Raw genomic sequence first — 21,111 nt, forward strand, 5'->3', positions numbered from 1 at the left:
GGAACTTTAACTCCATTTCTTTCTCCACAGATGCTGCCATACCTGCTCAGTCACTCCAGCACTATCTGCTTTCATTTCAGATATCTATCATTGCAGTATTTTGCTTTTATTGAAATAAAAAGTCAAATCAGTTGAAGTACTGGAGGGATACCAAATCTGTCAAACTGCCCCTGTATACAAATCAACTTTCTTTAGGAAAGGACGGGAAATGAAAAACTTGCATGGTTGGCCGTTTAGATTCTCCCACAAAGGTGCACAATGATGCCTTGACAAACATCACCTAAAATATTTGCCTGACGAAGGAGCAGCGCTCTGAAAGTTTGTGATTCCAAATAAATCTGTTATTACCTGGTGCTGTGTCACTTCTGACTTTATTGAAACTAAGGGTTTGGGCGGCACGGTGGCACAGTGGTTAGCACTGCTGCCTCACAGCGCTAGAGACCCGGGTTCAATTCCCGCCTCAGGCGACTGACTGTGTGGAGTTTGCACATTCTCCCCAAGTCTGCGTGGGTTTCCTCCGGGTGCTCCGGTTTCCTCCCACAGTCCAAAGACGTGCAGGTCAGGTGAATTGGCCATGCTACTGCCCGTAGTGTTAGGTGAGGGGTAAATGTAGGGGTATGGGTGGGTTGCGCTTCGGCGGGGCGGTGTGGACTTGTTGGGCCGAAGGGCCTGTTTCCACACTGTAATATAATCTAATCTAATCTAAGGGGAATCTCTTTTGGCTGTGTGGCAAAAGTATGTTTTAACATTGTCCACTCATAATGCCAGACACTTCTTACCAGGAAATCACGAAGGTCTCGATCAGCCGTGTAGCAACAGATACGATGCAGTTGTCTCTTCACATCAAAACCCTAAAATCAAAGAGAAGCATCAATGCTATTCTGAAAACATTGTATCCTCCAATTCAGCCCCATTTGAAACTGTCAATCGTACAACTGAATTGAGGCAACAGTTGTCATCATTATTTATAGACTTCCATTACTTACCATATTTTTTAAAAGTTCCCTAGCCTCCTGCAGGTCTTTTTTTAAAAGAGATTTGTAGGTTAGATTTAAACCAGCTTGCATGACTTTGTTCAGATCTTTCATAGATGTCTGTTGTACTGTGAAATAGCCTTGAGCTCGTGGAATCTGATTACTGAGTATAGCATCACGAACAATTTCCTGCAAGAAAAATCCAAAATGTAAAAAAAGTGTTCTGATGATTTCATACCTGAACACTGAAATATTAGACTACTCATCAATATCCCTCTACCACACATGCCAAAATAAACAGGTTACTGACAGAAAAATAGTGCAAGCTTTCAAGTCAATCTACACTGGAGTCAATCATGAAGGAGTTATATCCCAAACTATTTTGGTTAATATTCACTATTTTGCAACAGAAGTACAAATTCCAGCATTAGGATATCGGCCATGGAATGGAGCTTAGGAAGGTGGAAATGATAGAGAAAGAACAGGACAGCACAGAAACAATGAGTCAGCAAAGTATTGATATCGACAGAATCAGGTGTTGCTTTTGCTTCTCTGTTCACTGAAGATGAAAAGTAAAATGCCCTCAGCAAGAGTAATTATACAGTTTTGCCTACTGCCACTTTGATGATATATGCTTTGGAGGTGCTGGTGTTGGACTGGGATGGACAAAGTTAAAAATGACACAACACCAGGTTATAGTCCAACAGGTTTATTTGGAAGCACTAGCTTTCGGAGCGCTGCTCTTTCATCAGGTGGTTGATGACCACCTGACAACCCGAGCACAGCTCCAAAAGCTAGTGCTTCCAAATAAACCTGTTGGACTATAACCTGGTGTTGTGTCTTTTTTTAACTTTGATAATATAGCTTATAGACATCGCTTAAATTTATGACCTTTTGCTGACATTTCTAAATCCTACCATTCCACCTAATTTTCAATAAAAAGAACTGTGGTGGTGGTGGTGATGGTGGGGGGGGTTGTTTTAATAAATGTATCCTTAATGTCATGTAGATCCAATGCATGTGGCACTCAATGTTAATCAATGTTAGATTTTAAAAAGTGCATGGTTGGCATTTAACAAAAACTGCTTGCTAAAACTGGGTTGCTCAGCTTTTTCAGAGAGTCATCAGCTGCTGAAGCTCAGATCGCCAATACTGAATATGAATCTCAAGTTACCTTTGCAAAAGCACATTGGTGAACCAGCTGGGTTTTTAAGACAACCCATAAGTTTCAGGGTCATTGCAACTTCACTGGATAATTAATGCAGAACCCCACATTAATGTCCGGGGTATATGGGCTCAAATCCCATCATGACACATGGTTGAATTAGAATTCAATAAAAAAAAAATCTGGAATTAAAAGATAGCCTGATGGCAACCATGTAAATATCGATCATTGTAAAGACCCATCTGGGTCAATAATGTCCCTTAGGAAAAGGAAGTCTGCCATCCTTACCTGGTCTGGCTTACATGTGACTCCAGACCCACAGCAATGGTGATGGGCTCTTAAGTGCTCTCTGAAATGGGCCTTGCAAGCAATTAGGAATGGGCAATAAATGCTGGCTCAGCTAGTGATGCCACATCCCATGAACAAGTGAATAGATGCTAGCTTTTTATTTCCAGATTTCTTTCTTGAAAAAAACTCAAATTCTTAAATTGGCCATGAGGAATTTGTATACATTCGCTATATTCCCAGTACATTCATTAGAAAGAGACAGCTGGTAGAGGTTTAAGCTGAGGAACACCACATCTCAGGTGAGGGAAGAATCCTTCATGGTAATCTCATCTGCTGCAGGAATTGAACCCATACTGTTGGCGTCACTTTGTATCAAAAACCAGCTGCCCAGCCTTCTCTGCATTACTAGCTCAGCAACATAATTATTACCACTCGCACTTATTACAATTTTATGAAGTTAAGTGCAAGATGGTGCATTTTGGTCAGAAAAATAAGACCGTGCACTCACTGGAAAGTAATGTGATAAATAGGGCACTTGAGCAAAGAGATTCAGAGGCATAGACACACAAATCACCAAGTAGCCCACACATGAGACCATAAGAATAAAGAAATAAGAATAGGAGAAATGCAAAAAGCCTGTCAAACCCACTTCTTCATTCTATGGGGACTTCACATAGACAGCACTTTAATATAACGCAGAAGACTACAATAACAGAAAAGGATTCCATTTCATCAAAGTGCAAGTCATCTGTAATCATCAGTATATCTTAGAAATCGGAGACAGGTACCCTGGTAGCTGTCATAATGCCTATATCCTTCAGAGCTCTCATGGTCCTGGCTCTTTTCAAGAGCCAGATGTCCTACAAGGATGGTGACAAGGAGGGCTACTTTCTGGCACCAGGTTAATGACTCTGTTATGCAATTTCTTGGCAGAGACCACTCGTTGCATGAACATTTTTTTTCCTCACATCAAACTTGCCTCTTTTGCAGATTACTTTAAATATGCGCCTTCTCATTTTTGATTCTCTTATGACTGGAAACAGTTTCTCCGTATCTACTCTATCCAGTTCCCACAATTTTGAAAACATCTGTCAGATCTCCTCTTAGCCACCTTCTCTCAAGGAGAAACAGTACCAATCTCTCCCTAATCCATCCTCATAAATTGAAGTTTCTTATCCCTGAAATCACTCTTGTAAACATACCCTGAGATTTGCAACAACATGGAAATCACTATCACAAGGTATAATTGAGGCTAATACCATAGATGCATTTAAGGGGATGCTGGACAAGTACACAAGGAAGAATGGAATAGGAGGGTCAATTTGATAGGTTATACGACTGTTCAGTGGTATGGTTCTATGTTTTAGACTTGGTCAATTAATTTCAAGAGAAATCACAAGATAAATAATTATTAATTCAAGTACTTACATTAGTATTTAGATTCTTCCACTTTCCATAAACATGATTACCATCTTGTAAAATTTTTTCTTCACCCAGACAGTCACTAGTTACAGTCTCATTTGGAGGTGTTCGAGGATATTTCTTCATAAATTTACGGAGCTTGATAATATAACTGGTCAAATAGTCCACACATTTTTGCTTGTATTTGTCCAATTCTGAAAGTGTACAACATTGTTTAGGCAACAAAATTCTAACTAACTCCATCAAAAGAGAAGAATCCCCAAAAAACCTGCAGTGGTTTAAGATAACCCATCACCATCTTCTCACTGCCGTTAGAGATGTGTAATAAACATAACATTACAACTTTAAAAATTTGTATCCTCTGGTTGTGGATAAAATGAAAAAATATTTATTTCCTTATCCAAAAAAAATTACATTAAAAACTGTAATGGTAAATTATGCTGGCAGGTTTTGAGAAGATTTGTAGCTCAGGTTGAGGTTCTGGACGTAGGTTTGCTCACTGAACTGAAAGGTTCATTTTCAGACATTTTGTCACCATACTAGGCAACATCTTCAGTGAGCCTCTGGATGAAGCTCTGCTGATGATTCCTGCTTTTTATTTATATGTTTGGGTATCTTTAGGTTGGTGATGTCATTTTCTGTGCTGATGTCACACTAGAAGCTTGGCATTCCAACTGGAACTCTATCAATAAACACATTGACTTGGACCGCACTTACCACCCCCGAGGAAATTGGGTTGGTGATGAAAAAGAACAGGAAATGACACCACCCAACCCAATTTTCTCAGGAGTGGTAAATGGGGTCCAAGTCAATGTGTTTGTTGATAGAGTTACAGTTGGAATGCCATGCTTCTAATGTGACATCAGTACAGGAAATGACATTCCCAACCTAAAGAAACCCAAACATAGAAATGAAAAGCAGGAATCATCAGCAGTGCTTCATCCAGAGGCTCACTGAAGATGTTACCTAGTATGGTGACAAAATGTCTGAAAATGAACCTTCCAGCTCAGCAGGCAAACCTACATTCAGCTAAATTATGTTATATATTTGGTGAAACAATTGAAAATATTTCACACTTCACATAGGGGATTAATATTCAGTGCTAGATAATAAATGCAAGTAGGATTGCACTTTGGGAATAATTATGAAAACCCTTTTAGTCTTTATTATTTCAAGGGACGTATGCGTGCCTAGTAGGGCCAGCATTTGCTGCCCTGTCCGAATTGCCCTTGAACTGAATGGCTTGAAAATTTAGTGGGTAGTTAAGAGTTAACCAACTGCTGGGAGTCAGAATTCACTTCAGGCCAGCTGGTTAAGGACAGAAAACTTTGTTTCCAAAAAAAGAACATTAGTGAATCAGATGGATCTTCACAACAGTCACTATTACTGAAACTAGCTTTTTTCCCCAGCTTTATTAACAGAAGAATCCTAGGCCAGTAACATAATAGAACCATAAAAGCTAAATCACGCCATTCAGCCCATTGTGTGTGCACCAGCTGCAACTGCTTTTAAACAGACATTTCTCATTAACTGTTCAAAGATGTTATTACCCACCTCTGGAGCAGGTGGGGATTTGAACCTGGACCTTCCAGTCCAGGGATAGCGACACTACAACTATGCCACAAAAGCATCCCAAATTAGAATCTTGCGATGGCTGGGAGTCGAATACAGCTCAACATTTTGGAAGGCAGCTATGCTCACCACTACACCACCATCACCAGCTGCATCAACAGCCATTTTAATTTCTAGCACCTAGTCCAGTGTTTCGCAGTTAACACTTTTTAAAAATGTCATTAGAGTAGCAGATGGATTGAAGATTAGCCACATTCTGTGGAATGCAAGGGGATCTGACTGAAGATTAACTTCAGGGAGAAGATGGTGAAGAAAACATTGGACTAAGTGTGGGAATGATGTATATTCTAGATTGATTAAGTAGCAATTAAATACCTTCTGGCTCAGGGGAAAAAGGAGGTACAAAGGCTGGGGGTTCTATAGATAAATAGAGACAGAAAAAGCATTTAATAAATATAGGGTTGACAGAAAAAACTGAGAAACATAAAAGACACTGATCAAGCAGTGTTGATAGGTAGCCTTAAGCAAATTATTCAGTTTTCAGAGAAGGGAATGTGATGGATGCCAATTACAATTTGCATCATTAGATAAGGTATTGGTGATTTGAGAGACTTAAGGTTAAGGCACGACATTCAAAGAAACCTAACCACATAGAAAGAACAATGGCTAAGTGAAAGCAATAGTTACGACTCAGAAAACAAAGTTGGCAGGATGGATAGATTTTGAATTATAATACACATTGATATTGCAACCTCACTTTCTGTTTATACAAATTACTTAGGCGGAAACATGAAAGGATATTGAAGTTTGCTGCTATTTAATTAAGATTAAAAATCACACAACACCAGGTTATATCCAACAGGTTTAATTGGAAGCACGAGCTTTCAAAAGCTTTGTGCAGCCCAGTCCAACACTGGCACCTCCACATTATTTAATTAAGGTGCATGGTAAATGAGAAACTGCAAAGGGCCATTGAAATGTCAATCAAGTATACATTGCCACAAATAAACATTGGGAATAAACAATGGCGAAAGCACATGCTAAAAGGAAAAGTTTTTAATATAAATGATGGAGGAGAGGGTAGAGGAGATTCAACTGCAAAACGTGCAGCATTTCAACAGCTCCAAAAATTGAGAAAACCATCCAAAGCACATCACAGAATGATATTGTAAAAACTAGATACCAAACACAAAGGAGACATTAGTGGACGTTGTACAAGATAATGAATATGTAAAGGTTAAGTTAGGAGCCAAGCTGAAGCTTTTATCTCTATCACAGCCACGGGTGGAGTATCAGGCAGTTGGAAACTGTTTAAGTTTGTTGGATTTTGGCAGGGTCTCCTAATGGGAGACAGATATATCTTACCCAGACCTTATTAGGGATAGATAACGTGCTCAAAAAAAAGTGTGAACTTTTACTGTTCACTTTGCAAATCTCTGATCTCCTTCCAATAAAGTTTGCAATTTTGACCATGATTTTCAATCTACAGTCCAGTTCATATATTGAACCAAATGGACATCAGGACCATTGAAAAGTGTACAGGGAAAATTCAGAAAAACAATCCAGGAAAGATAGATTAATGATGAAAAAAAAAGCATTAAAAACAAGTTTTATTCACTGAAATACAGATGATTATGGAGAGAATCTAACAAGTTCTAGAATTTTGAAAGGTTTCTGTAAGGATTCACAAAAGCTATTTGCACTGGCTGGCAATCAATTATAAGGGATAGATATCAAATCATCACCAGAATAACAAAAATAAATTACAACATTTACTGTTCATGCAGATGGTTGTTAGAAATATTAGTACCATAGGATAAATTAATATTGAAGCAGAAATCTGTTGTCATTTTAAAAGGATAGTAGGCATTCTGAAAAATAAAAAAGATGCGAGGAGATAAAAAAACAAAGAAAAATAGGACTGGAAAATGAACAATTTACCAAAGCCTCCCACTGCACTGCAGCTTATGGTATTCTATGATTTACAGTTTCAATAAGTAATGCAAAAAAAAGAAAAATGCTGCCTCAAGCTCCTTCAGAATTTACAGAACATAAACCAGCTTTGGACAAGTCTAATAAATCTCCAACTTTACCGACATGAGGACTCCTGTAGCCTTATGGTCATAATTCTGCTGCTCTAACATCTAGTCAGAATAAACTAGGCTTCACTCAGGCTGCTTGCATTACACATCCAATCCAATTCAGTTCATTATCTAGTAAGATAGTTATTATATATTTCTTTAAAAAGTTGCATTTTTCCCCTTCTAATTTCTAGACATTTGCCTTCACCAGTTGTTACCACTCCAGAATGTGTCAATTTCTCTCTCAGGAAACAGTAAGAAATGCAATGCCATGTAATGGATGGAAAAACACAAACAACGAAAAACATTGAGATGCCAACAGTTGAAAATAAAATACCTCAAAATGCAAACATCACTTCTGTTATTCCCCCATCTGAATGAGTCACAGATATGAAATAGCTGCAAAAAGAAAATTATTCAAAGGAATACACAGTGTTATCAAGACATCTCACCTCCTGACTGGGTTAGAAGCTCTTGCATTTGTTTGTTGAGAAACGTCAATGTAAGGTTCAGAAGCTGTTCAGAGAACTGCTTGCCCTGCGTTTCAGAATAATTTACTCTGATGGCTGAACATAGCAAATCTAAAGCTGGCTTAATTTCTTCGACATCTACATAAAGAGGGGAATGAACAAAGAAGAAATGTTGTCATTGAACTTGCATCTTAACTATTGCCAAGAAACACAAAATAAACACTCCTCTCTTGTGTGCTTCCATTTTGCGATACTTTGTAAAACATAAGCAATTTCCAAAGTATGGAAAAGGGGAGGGTGGGTTGATTTGGGGTGGGAAGTGGAGTTAGGGCTGGATTTAGACGAATTAATAGCAGCGCAATGTCAGCTGTGTCAAAATAGGAGTCCAATGACCTTTTACAGCTTTAATATAAAAATGATATAATTAATTTAATTTGAAGGCAAGTCGATAAAGACTTCAAAATTGAAGTTAAAAATCACACAACACCAGGTTATAGTCCAACACGGTTATTTAGAAGCACTAGCGTTCGAAGCGCTGCTCCTTCATCAGGTGATTGTGGAGAATAGGATTGTAAGACACAGAATTTATAGCAAAAGTTTACTGTGGAATGTAACTGAAATTGTATATTAAAAAAGACCCGGATTGTTTGTTAAGTCTCTTATCTTTTAGAATGATTATGTTGGTTTCCATGATTTGGAGATGCCAGTGTTGGACTAGGGCTTATAAAGTTAAAAATCACACAAGACCAGATTATAGTCCAGCAGGTTTAATTGGAAGCACTAGCTTTCAGAGCACTGCTCCTTCATCATGTTGGTTTCAGGCATGGTACATTTGCGAGATCAAACAGAGGCTATGGCAACGGATGAATGGGCACCGCACAACAATCAACAGACAGGAGTGTTCCCTCCTGGTCGGAGAACACTTCAGCAGTCCGGGACATTCAACCTCGGATCTTCAGATAACCATCCTCCAAGGTGGACTTCAGGAAAGGCAACAACGAAAAGTGGCCGAGCAGAAGCTGATAGCCAAGTTCAGTACTCATGGGGGATGGCCTCAACCGGAACCTTGGGTTCATGTCACACTACAGGTGACCCCATTGCACTATACAGACAGACAGACACACACACTCAGACCCTCTCTCTGACACTCCCCGACACACCCTCTCACAGACTTAAACCCCTTTGCACTTACACACATACACACACCCTCTCAGACACCCTCAAACTACCCCCACCCCCCCAAAACACAGACACACACACATAAAAGTTTGTGGAGTGAATTTGTACTTGCAGAGTTACATTTTACTTTCCTCAAAAACTGGATGAATCCCATGTAAGATTCTGTAAATCCGTTTTTTAGATTAGAATCAGTCTGACCATTGTGGTACAGACAGCCTCACAGGGAGTTAACACCTTCAATACCTTATCTGGGCTGACATGACACAAACTGTTAAAGTGCACTTGAGAATGTAACTTTTAAAAAAGGTTTTGCGATTTACATATGGAAGAACTGAAACCAACACAGTCATTCTAAAACATGAAAGACTTAACAAACAATCTGGGTCTTTCGCAATATATAATTTCAGTTACATCATACTGTAAACTTTTGCTATAAAATCTGTGGCTTACCGTCTTATTCCCCACAATTACCTGAAGGAGCAGCGCTCCGAAAGCTAGTGCTTCCAAATAACCTGTTGAATTATAACCTGGTGTTGAGTGATTTTTAACTTTGTACACCCCAGACCAACATTGGTGTCTCGAATTCAAAATCGAAGATAGCAAAATTTTGTTCTCCCTCAGACTGCTGAGGGTTGGGTTTTGCTTAGGTACAGTTCCACAAGCTCACCACAACCATATCAAAGACTTGCATGTCTAGGCAGCAAGTGGCAGGGTTTTTTTGACCACAGATGAACCACAGCTGAGATCCAGTCTGTTGTACCCAACAGTTACACAAATGCAATGAAGATGCCAAACAGCAAGTGAAATCAGAAATTCTGCCTGTAGTTTCCTCCCCTGAAACTAAGGAACATGGGTCATCTCTACACAGTGCTGTCCCAGCTGAGATCAGTTAGCTTAGTATACCTCTCCAATCAAACCTGGGCCTTTTGATCTCCAGTGCTTGATTACTTTATGCTTAGCTATTTTGAAAACATGGATACCAGAGTTGAGAGATAAAACAGATTAAAGAAAAACTTTAAGAACTGTATCTTATGACTAAGGTTTTTTTTGCCACGTTTTCTACAGGACATGCGACTCAATGTTGAAGAGTGTGCTGTGGAACATGAGCTTGCAGACAAACCAAATTAGCTTCTGTAAACAGGAGTTCCATAGACCAACTTTGGAGCACAGTAATAGAAGGAAGCCATTTAGCCTGTGGCATCATTCGATTAGATCTTGGCTGACCTGCATCCAGTTGATTCTCTAACCTTTTTAATATTTGCAATTTTTAAAATGCATTCATGGATACTCACAGATTGCATTAATATTTATTCCCCCGTTAGTTGTCTTTTCAGACTGTTGCAGTCCAACAGTTAGACAGGCAATTCCAGAATTTTGACCCGGCAAAAGTGAAGGAACCAATTAAAACAAACCTTTTCTTATTTTGCAATTCCAAGACATTTATTTCGAAGATTCTGAGGCAAAGAATATTCCTCAACATAAAAATAATTCTGAAGAGGACGTGGTTAGGACATCAATAAATAAAGATGGGAATTTTAATAAGTAATTATTTTCTTGTTCAGGGCTAGGACCCCTGTTTCCCAAAGAAAGCCACATATGCTAGAGTGAATGACAGTAGTGGCATCTAGGGTGTCCCACTATCATGACACCATAACATATATAATTTTAAAGCAAGGTGACTAAATCTTTTGGTGTAGCTGCTCCTTTATAATCATTTAAAATTATATTAAAAGGTTTCAGTCTGTATTGCTTTGCTGCAGACATCAAATTCCAGCCTAAAGTTAGGAGTGTAATGGAATATTATCTACTTGCATGAACAAATGCAGCACCAACAATACTGAAGGAGCTCAATACCATTCAAAAGAAAGATACTTGCTTGATCTGAACCCCAATCTCCACCCTATGCATTCACTCTCTCAGTAACTGGTTCTTCACGGCTTGAGCTGAAGGCAGCTACAAGAACCAACCTGCTTGGGCAACTCTTTTCAAACTTGCCACTGCTATCATGTAGAAGGAAGAGGGAAGTGGGGGCATGACTTGGAACTGAAGCATCATTGCCTCAAGAAAGAACTAGAAACATTTTTCTGTTTTAAAGGCATCAAGGGGCATGGATGGAAAGCAGGAATGTTTCATTGAGATAGGGACCAGCCATGATCATACTGAGTAGCAGAGCAGATGCAAAGGATGAAAAGGCCAACTTCTGTTTCGAGTTTCTATGTTTCACTGTTGCTGGATCAAAATTGTTCCTCCTGCAGAATGTGGCAGGTGAGAGTCTCCACTGACCACCTCTGCGGGAAATGAACCCAACTCCAGCTCCTCAAAAACCGAGTTAGGCAACTGGAGCTGGAGCTGGATGAACTGTGGCTCATCCATTAGGCAGAGGGGAAATTGAGAGGATGTACAAGGAGGCGGACAATCCTCAGACACAAGCTAAGGACAGCTAGTTTACAGTCAAGGGGAGGAAAGGGAGCCAACAGACAGTGCAGGGATCCCCTGTGGCCATTCCCCTCAGCAATAAGTATACCATTTTGGATACTGCTAGTGGGGACAGCCTACCAGGGGGAAGCCATAGTTGTCAGGTCTCTGGAACTGAGGCTCAGAAAGGAAGGAGGGAGAATAGAAAAGCACTAGTGGTAGGGGAGTCAATAGTTAGACGGATTGACAGGAGATTTTGTGGTCAGGAACAGGACTCCCAGAAGGTATTTTGCCTCCCTAGTGCCAGGTTCTGCGATGTCACCGATTGGGTTTACAAGTTGCTGAAGGGGGAGGGTGAGCAGCCAGAAATCGTGGTACACATTGGCACCAATGACATAGGAGAAAGTGAGGTCTGCAGATGCTGGAGATCAGAGCTGGAAATGTGTTGCTGGAAAAGCGCAGCAGGTCAGGCAGCATCCAGGGAACAGGAGAATCGACGTTTCGGGCATAAGCCCTTCTTCAGGAATTCCTGAAGAAGGGCTTATGCCTGAAACGTCGATTCTCCTGTTCCCTGGATGCTGCCTGACCTGCTGCGCTTTTCCAGCAACACATTTCCAGCACCAATGACATAGCCAGGAAAGGGATTGAGGATCTGAAAATTGACTACAGAGAGCTAGTTGGAAGCTGAAGAACAGGACAAGTAGAGTAGTGTTCTCAGATTTGCTACCGGTGCCACAAGATAGTGAGGTGAGGAACAGGCAGCTAGTGCAGTTTAACACGTGGTTGCACAGCTGGTGCAGGAGGGAAGGCTTCAAATACTCACAAATCTTATTGAGTTCTTCGAGGAGGTGACGAGACAGGTTGACGAAGGTCGAGGAGTGGATGTGGTCATATGGACTTCAAGGCATTTGATAAGTTCCCCATGGTAGGCTCATCCATTAAGTCAGGAGGTATGGGATACAGGGAGATTTGGCTCTCTGGATTCAGAATTGGTTAGCTGACAGAAGGCAGAGAAGGTTTAATGGGAAGTATTCTGCCTGGAGGTCAGTGGTGAGTGGTGTCCCACACGGCTCTGTTCTTGAGCTCTGCTCTTTGAAGTTTTTATAAATGACTTGGATGAGGAAGTTGAAGGTTGGTTAGTAAATTTGCTGATGACAAAAGGTTGGAGGAGCCGTCGACAGCATAGGGGGCTGTTGCCCGCTGCAGAGCGACATTGACATGATACAGAGCTGGGCTAAGAAATGGCAGGTGGAGTTCAACCTGTATAAATGCAAAGTGATGCATTTTGGAAGGTCAAAGTGCATAGATCCCTCAAAGTTTCCACCCAAGTGGATAGGGTTGTTAAGAAATCAAATGGTGTTTTAGCTTTCATTAATGGGGAATCGAATTTAAGAGACGAGAGGTTTGCTGCAGCTCTACAAAACCCGGTGAAACCACACTTGGAATATTGTGTCCAGTTCTGGTCGCCCTATTACAGGAAAATTGCGGAGGCTTTGGACAGGGTGCAAAGAGGGTTTACCAGGATGCTGCCTGGACTGGTGGGCTTGTCTTACGAAGAGAGGTTGACTAAGCTCAGACTTTTCTCGCTGGAGAGAAGGAGGAAAACAGGTGCGGTACGGTGGTTCGGTGGTTAGCACTGCTGCCTCTCAGCGCCAGGGACCCGGGTTCACAGACCCGACTGTCTGTGTGGAGTTTGCACATTCTCCCTGTGGCTGCTCAGGTTTCCTCCCACAATCCAAAGATGTGCAGGTCAGGTGAATTGGCCATGCTAAATTGCCCATAGTGTTAGGTGCATTCAGAGGCGAATATAGAGTTGGGGTGGACTTGTTGGCCCAAAGGGCCTGCTTCCATACTGTAGGGAATCTCATCTCACCTGACCAAGGTGTACAAGGTAATGAAGGGCATGATACAATCGACAGCCAGAGACATTTCCCCAGGGCAGGATTTATTGCCACAAGGGGTCCCAGTTTTAAGATGTTAGGAGGAAGGTATAAAGGAGACATCAGAGGTAGATTCTTTATGCGGAGTGTTGTAAATGCATGAAATGCGTCGCCAGCAGTGGTGATGGAAGCAGAGTCATTAGGGACATTTAAGAATCCGCTGGACATGCACATGGACAGCAGTGAATTGAGAGGTGCGTGGGTTAGGTTATTTTATTTTAGATTAGGATTAATCCTCTGCACAACATTGTGGGCCGAAGGGCCTGTTCTGCTCTGTACTGTTCTATGTTCTAAACTTCTGCAACATTGGGTGTACGTATACAGGCAGGACTGCAACTTTTTTAACAAGTTAGTTCATTTCCATATTTTTCAACCACCACTAAGGAGAGGTAATAAATACTGGCCTTGCCAGCAATGTTCAAATCCCATGAGTAGAAAAGAAACATGACAGCAGATAAATGTTGTACAATATCCTTGCTAAAATTTACAAAATCATTGAGTCTTAAATAATATTAAGTGACTGCTTGAAAACAAAGTAACTATGTAGCAGTCAATTAAACAAATAATAATCTTTGACAACAAGTCATTTTTTAAAATATATATAAAATGACATCCCAAAGAATTTTATCCACACTAACTGAGCAAATTGAATTTTGACCTGAATATCCAAGTTGCTTACTTGACAGCTGCACCGAAGACATCGCAGCTCCAGAAGGTTCCTGCACCGAAAGTGTTGCTGGAGCACAAAATAATTTTTCTTTGCTCTTCAGGAAAAAATCAACCATATCCAGCTGCCTGTTCTCAATTCCCGCCTGCAAATTTAAAGATTAACCAATTATTCTTTTACAGACGAGGTGACTGCCATCCACTAAATCAAGGCCAGCACACATGGAACAGGGTTTGAGGCTTGACATTATCAGATTGGTGACTCCTTCCTTCCATCCCAAGGTCTTGCAACTTTATTTCTTTGCATCAATTAGGAAAGCTGTACGTTATTGGTATTGCTATTGTTCCTCAAATTTCCAACTTCCAAATTTGCCACCCTGCACTCCCTACCCTGCTTTGAAAGACTTGCCACTCTGGTTTCAATAATAGTTCTTTCCTGGCTAGCAAAGCTAAGGAGCTTCTTGACTCCATCAATTACCCTCTGTACTGAAATACAGAATGTACAATACTTCCGCCCATACTCTTCCATCACACCCATCTATTTTAAACATTATTCTTTAATATGCCATGTCACAGCATTATTTATATTTCCACTATACATTTTTCGGCTAATGGGACTTACCCTCCTCATCTTTCCCCATTTCAAAGTCCAACTAAACAACAGCATTCTCCATCCCTTCTTTAATCCTATTTCCTTATGAAACCCATGTTCACAGTGATCTTGGAACTTATTTTGTACTTTTACTAAAATAACATTAAAAAGTTAATTTAAAATAACTCCTTGGTCATTGTGGAGAATGAAACTATACAGTGTTCCTCAGCATAAGTTTTTAAAGGTAGCTTTCCAACACTTAATAATTTGGGATGCTTTATGGGCCTGTACCAAAAATGCTATCATTTGTTCACATTCTAAGAGAACAACGTGCTTTAAGTAACTATCGGCTGAATCTTACAATATTTTCGCTGTTGTCAAGTTCATAAGAGTTTCACACAGGACTTTCGTTCCCAAACGCTCAGCAAGTTTTATGCCACATCATCCTAAACTCACCTTATCATCTACCTACCATTACCTTATGGCACCCCTGTCATCTGATACTAACCCCATTCTACCATCTTGGCATAGCAAAAAGTATTTGCCACTTGGTGAATAACTTGGGATGGACTAGCATCTCTAGCATATGTACCATTTTTCAAAAATGATAGTGCACCCAGACAAATGTTTGTATTCAATCACTCACTTCTCATGCAAGTGCAGAAGGTGTCCATTCACTGTCTCCCTCTTCACTGTCCAATGCCTTAAACTCACCTTCCAGATAAAGCAACGTTTTACTCGTACTTTACTTTACTAGGTTACTATATTCACTGTTCACAATGAGAGCTCCTTTACACTGGCAAGATTAAATGCAGACTGGGTAAACACTTTGCAAAATATTTCCACTCTGTCCATAGGAACAACCCTGACCTCCTTGGGACTTGGCATTTCAATAAGCCCCCTTGTTTCCATGCTAACATTTCTCTCCTGGGTCTGCTGCTGTGTTCTAACAAAACAATACAAACTGAATAAACACTAATTCAATTTTTTACTTAGGCAATTTATATCCTCTAGGCCACAATATGGAGTCCCACAACTTCAGACATGGCCTCTTCCTACCATTTTTCTTTTCTCCCCAGTCTTGATGATTTTGCTTTTGCAGGGTGGATGTATTTTCTCCTTCTCACACATTCATTTACACCCATTTTACATCTCTCTCTCTCTCTCTCTCCTGCAGTAGCATTAGCTTTCTCCTGTCCTCTCACAATCTGTTTCACCCAGTCCTCCTTCCCCCCTGTCACGCCATTTTCCAGCTCCTTTCAATTCTGAATAAGAGTTCTGTTGGACTTGAAACACTAACTCACTTTCTTTATCGCTGGCGATGCCAGACCTGTTAAGTTTCTCCTACACTTTATTCATATACTACTCGCCTCAGACTTTGATGGCCATTTGCTTATATCATTACAAGACATTTGGACAGGTATATGAATAGGAAAAGTTTAGATAGATATGGGACAAGCACAGGCAAGTGGGACAAGGTTTGGGGATCTTGGTTAGCATGGATGAGTTGGACCGAAGGGTCTGTTTCTGTGCTGTATGACATGCAGTACATTGCAACATCAATCTCATACCTTAACCTGGTAATGTACCATATGGCAAGATGCCTGTCCCTTGGTTAAGGACTGCTGACCAGCAAGGCCAGCTGTCTGGCTATGACTGTGCTCAGACACAAAACTAAACAGAAATCATCGAAGTAACCTTTTCTGAATTACCTCCAATTAAATAACGCTCCTTAAATAAAAGAGACCAGAACTGTACATATTACTCTGTGTGGGGTCTCATCAATGTCCTGCACATTGTAATAAAACTAACTTTCCTGAAAGAGAAAGGTCTAAATGCCATTTTGCTTTTCTTATTACTTGCTACCTTTCTGTGATCTTTCTGCGTTCTCTCTCCATTTAAGTTTTTTTCTATTATTCTGTCCACCAAAGTGGATTGCGTCATATGTTCCCACTTTGCAATCCATCTACCAAATGATTTGCCCATTTATCTAATTAGTCCATATCCTTTCACAGATATTGTGTGTTCCTCACACACTCAGTCTGGCCTTCACTGTTCGAGGCAGAATCTTTTGGCACCTAAACATCACTCTGGAACTCCGCCAACCATTTTTCCACTTTGAAAAGAGATTTTAAAATACATTATTTTAAGAAAACTGTTGCCAACTAGTTTAGTGTGCATTTTTAAATTGTACTTTAAAACTGAGGTGTTTTTGTAAAGCTAAGCTATAAAACAAAACACAAATGTTCTTCATTAGCTATCACAGGAAAGATATATTAGCCTCAAAGGGCTTACAGTAGAGTTGATGGGGAAAGCAGAACAAAAAGGTACATAAAAAGCAGGATATTTGGGATTAAAAATCACACTAATTCCCATACAAAATGCCATAGAAATCTGAAACACTCCAAAAGGTCTGCGAATGGGACAAAATATAATTTGAAAAAATAAAGATTTAAAAGAATGATGGTATTTAGCATCTGAAAAGCCTTCCTCTGTTCAGTGATTTAACATATCCATTAGTGTGTATCCAAGAAGAATAGAAGAATTACATTAAAATCTTGTTACCAAATTCTGTACAAATTTGGATAAATTAGGAAGAGATTAATTGTATGAAATGCCAAAGACTTCATTTATTCTTAACTCCTCTGGAGTGTTTTACTTATTTTTGCTTTCAATTTAGTGCACATTATAATTTCAGAAGCATACAGGAAAACTAGTTTGCAAAACAGCTGATTAACTATGGGTTAATTTATATAGTGCAGCAAAACAATGACCATGGAACATAGGTTATCCTTTCTCAGATGTGACAATGGTTAGTAACAGTTATTTTTTTCTAAGCCCAGTCAAGCCTTCCAGTACTGCGCAATGAGAGATCTGTAATGAATAGCCCAATGGAGATATGGTTACAAGTGGACGTCAGGTTTCTTATTTTCGCAAGAATACAAAAAAAAGCTCAAATAATTCAAACATTTCAAAATTTCTCAAAATCAAGGAAGGACTTGAATGTGAGTCTTTCTTCCTTCCTTTGCAGTATTCCATAGGGGGTCATGGAAGGGACAGGATACATTAAGGTAATGGAGCTTAAATGTCGATAGCTCCTTTACTGACAAGTAACAGCAATTGCACCCTTGATCCACATGATCTCATTACTTTTTCCATTCCCAAGAAATATAGCCTTCACAAATTCTGGTTTATTTTCCCCATAAACATAGTGAAATCAAATTCCAAGAGTCTGTTACTTGTTATGAAAAATGACAAACCTACTGGCGTTTGCAATTTAATGTGTGAAAATTCTTTCACCTATAGCAAAAGGGAAGATTTCATTGTTTTACTAGCAGTGTGGCATCAGCATAGCAACAAAGATATAAAGATATTCCCTCAACTGCAGAATTGCATTGTGGACCTGCACAGTGGAAATCAGTAACCCTAACTTTGAAGCCAATCAGTGCAATGCTGTTCTTTCTGCTTCTAATGAAGATCTGGACCCCCGGCGGGGGGGAGGTGAGGGTCTCTGTTCCATGATTGGTCAATAAACACTTGCAAATGGTCTGGTCCTTTAAGGCTTCACACTTTATTTCTCATACGGCCGGGCACAGATTATCCAGGAATGCAGAAGTTAAACACTTCCATGTTACTCAGAGGAGCTGCCGACATGGCTTAAAATAAAAACATTTTTATACTTTTCTTAAAAGATGGTATAGGCCATAATCATATAGTACATTCAGACAATTACCAATCAATTAACGAAATAGCTTTATTGACAGCAACTCAGCCCAATGATATTTCCTGGGAACCAACTTTGTTTTCCAACACTCAAGCCACTCTTATCTCACGAACTGTCAATCAGGATGGCCAGTAATGTCTTATCTAGTCTAGTTACTTCTATGCTATAAAGGAAGCACTGTCTGCTACTATGTGTTGAGGCAGACTGTGGTTAGTCAATTATGCAGCTATAGCAGGGTTAAAACCATTTTATGCAGCTTTTAGCAGAATTGTCAGTTTGCAACCGAGAAGCCATTTTGTCATCTTTGAATTGAGAAGCCATTTTATTGCCACCTAAGTTAGTAAGAGCATGTAGTAAGTGGTTGTTCCTGACAACAACTGGTTTCCTCAGCCTGTATTCAGATTTCAGATCCTCACTGAAGGCAGTGGCTTCTGCAAGGACCTGGTGGTGGCCTGCTTTCCCATCTATGAACATTCATTTCCCCCAGACACATTAGCTTCACAATCCAGCAGTTGAGTGCAACCTGGAGACATAGTAGAACAATGTCAAATCTAGCAAGGTCAAACATTGCCATTTTGGTTTAAGAATCTGATGCAAGTTAGAAGAAGATTCTATTAACAGTTAAATACATGAAATGTTAATGCAGTGGTGACAAGTACAACAATACAATAGTACTGAAAGTAACCAAAAACCATGGCAGCAGGAAGTCATGAATAAGGAGTTATCACATCACATGCCAACAGCTCTAGTCCAAAGAAAGCAAAGGCAGACTAAAGGTCAGTAAAAACATCTTTCCAAAGTGTCCAGAGGCACCACCATAAACCAAATGAGTTCATTTAAATATAGGAGAATTTTCCCAAATCAAATACATTAATATTACCACAGCTCTGTTGAATATTTCTTAGAGTTCATCATGACTTTACTTTTTTGGCTCAATTACAATGTATTTACTGTGTCCAGACAACAAGGTGTCAGTGTTTCTACCCCCTAAAAAAGAACACATCTTATAATCACGGTGCCACAAATGACAACTCTCAGATGATGAGTTTTGATCAAAAGGCAGAATCGCACAAGAGGAATGCACGTAATTAGTTTCATGCAAATCCACTCAAAGTAAAATGATCACGTCACTCAACAGGTTTCATGAAAATCCAGAAAAGAATTAATAAAAAAGTGATTAATCATTGGTTGCAGATGTAACCGGTTAACAAAATGCTTAATTTTCTTTCATAAGCTGGTAGGAATTTGATAAATCCTTTCAAGAGGAGAAACTTCAAGCAACATCAAGGGAGAGATTTCTCTATGCAGCATCATAAAAGCTGTCTAAAAGAAAAATTATGATTATGTTGTAAATGACAGCCAGAGAAAATCTTCCTCTCGTTATTGGTAACTCTCTCTCACCTTACAATCAGGATATTAGGCTGTTTCTGCATTCATTTACTCACAAGAGACCAACAATAATCAGGAAGGCTTTTGAAAGTAAGGAATTCTGTTAAGAGCTTTTTGGCAGGCAGAAATATAAGGTTTTCTTCAAGGAAGATCTCGAACAAAGAACCTTTTGTAAATCTGAGCACATTCAAAATTTTGCTGTGAGCATACTAATTTGCACCAACCTCTCTCCACACATCATTGCTGCGCACACCGATTCCCACATCAGTATCCAGTTTGGTAATGCTTTGATTTTATAATTCTCATTCTGGTTTTCAATTTTCTCTTTGTCATTGCCCTTTCCTGTCACCATAACCTCAATCTCTACAACCATCCAAGATATCTGCTTGCCCACGCACCTTCAATTTTCTTTACTCCACATGGACAGCTGTGCTTTCTGTTACCTACCTCTTCACTAATCCCTCCAAGCTACTAATTTAAGATGCTCTTGCTCTAACATCTCCTTACATGAATCAGTGTTAAGTTTTGGTTGATTACACTCCTGTGAAGTGCCTCGTGATGTTTCACGTTTTATCATGCATAAATGCATGGTTTTGTTGGAACAATACTCCAAACAATATTTCAAACATTATAGTGAAATTTAGCAAACAAAATTAAAAATTAAACTTCTAAAGTTGTTCATATCCAGTCTCTTACCTCTAATGCATGGATGGGAATTGAACATCGATTCCAATGATTGAGATGGCACAATGAATCAACAATGCCTGCCTTCCCATAAATCATTAAACGATTCAATAGATCTTCTTGTGAGAAAGCAAACACCACCATGGAAAGGCCAGTATCTGAACAATGTAAATTAGAAACAGGAAAGCAAGCGTTACATCACAATGTTAAAAATGCAAGCTTTTAATTTTAAGCCATTTGTACTGATTCTTAAAATTGATTAGTCAAATAGAAAATTTATGAATGTTAACTTTGATTTCTGTTCACAGATGCTGCCAGACCTGCTGAGCTTTTCCAGCAACTTCTGATTTTGTTTCTGATTCACAGCACCCACAGTTCTGTTTCTACTTCTTTCCTTGTTGGAGTGGGATTTGTATCGGTCTACTCGAATAAAACACTGCATCATAGTCCCACACACAAGTTTTACAGAAGAGTATACTTCATATTAAGTCATTAAATAAAAAGGATTATTTTACAGTTGAAAAGATATACATTACTAGTCCAGAATGCT

At 39.6% G+C, this 21,111-nt stretch overlaps 1 protein-coding gene across 5 annotated transcripts in view; it reads right to left on the minus strand.

Moving 5' to 3' along the window:
- Window positions 1-21,111, minus strand: part of spg11 (SPG11 vesicle trafficking associated, spatacsin) — a 140,898-nt gene that overhangs the window by 104,916 nt on the left and 14,871 nt on the right. For all 5 annotated transcript variants that reach the window (XR_006309443.1, XM_043677119.1, XM_043677122.1 and 2 more), the window contains 6 exons: window positions 20,574-20,719; window positions 14,186-14,318; window positions 7,955-8,110; window positions 3,856-4,043; window positions 987-1,163; window positions 780-851 (listed from right to left, as the gene is read on the minus strand). Coding sequence is in view for 4 of the 5 variants with exons in the window: in XM_043677119.1 (XP_043533054.1) it covers window positions 780-851; window positions 987-1,163; window positions 3,856-4,043; window positions 7,955-8,110; window positions 14,186-14,318; window positions 20,574-20,719 (872 nt within the window). In the remaining variant the exon portion in view is untranslated. The remainder of the gene's footprint in view (window positions 1-779; window positions 852-986; window positions 1,164-3,855; window positions 4,044-7,954; window positions 8,111-14,185; window positions 14,319-20,573; window positions 20,720-21,111) is intronic.

Source organism: Chiloscyllium plagiosum, chromosome 36 (genome assembly GCF_004010195.1).
Source record: "Chiloscyllium plagiosum isolate BGI_BamShark_2017 chromosome 36, ASM401019v2, whole genome shotgun sequence".
NCBI classification, from domain to species: domain Eukaryota; kingdom Metazoa; phylum Chordata; class Chondrichthyes; order Orectolobiformes; family Hemiscylliidae; genus Chiloscyllium; species Chiloscyllium plagiosum.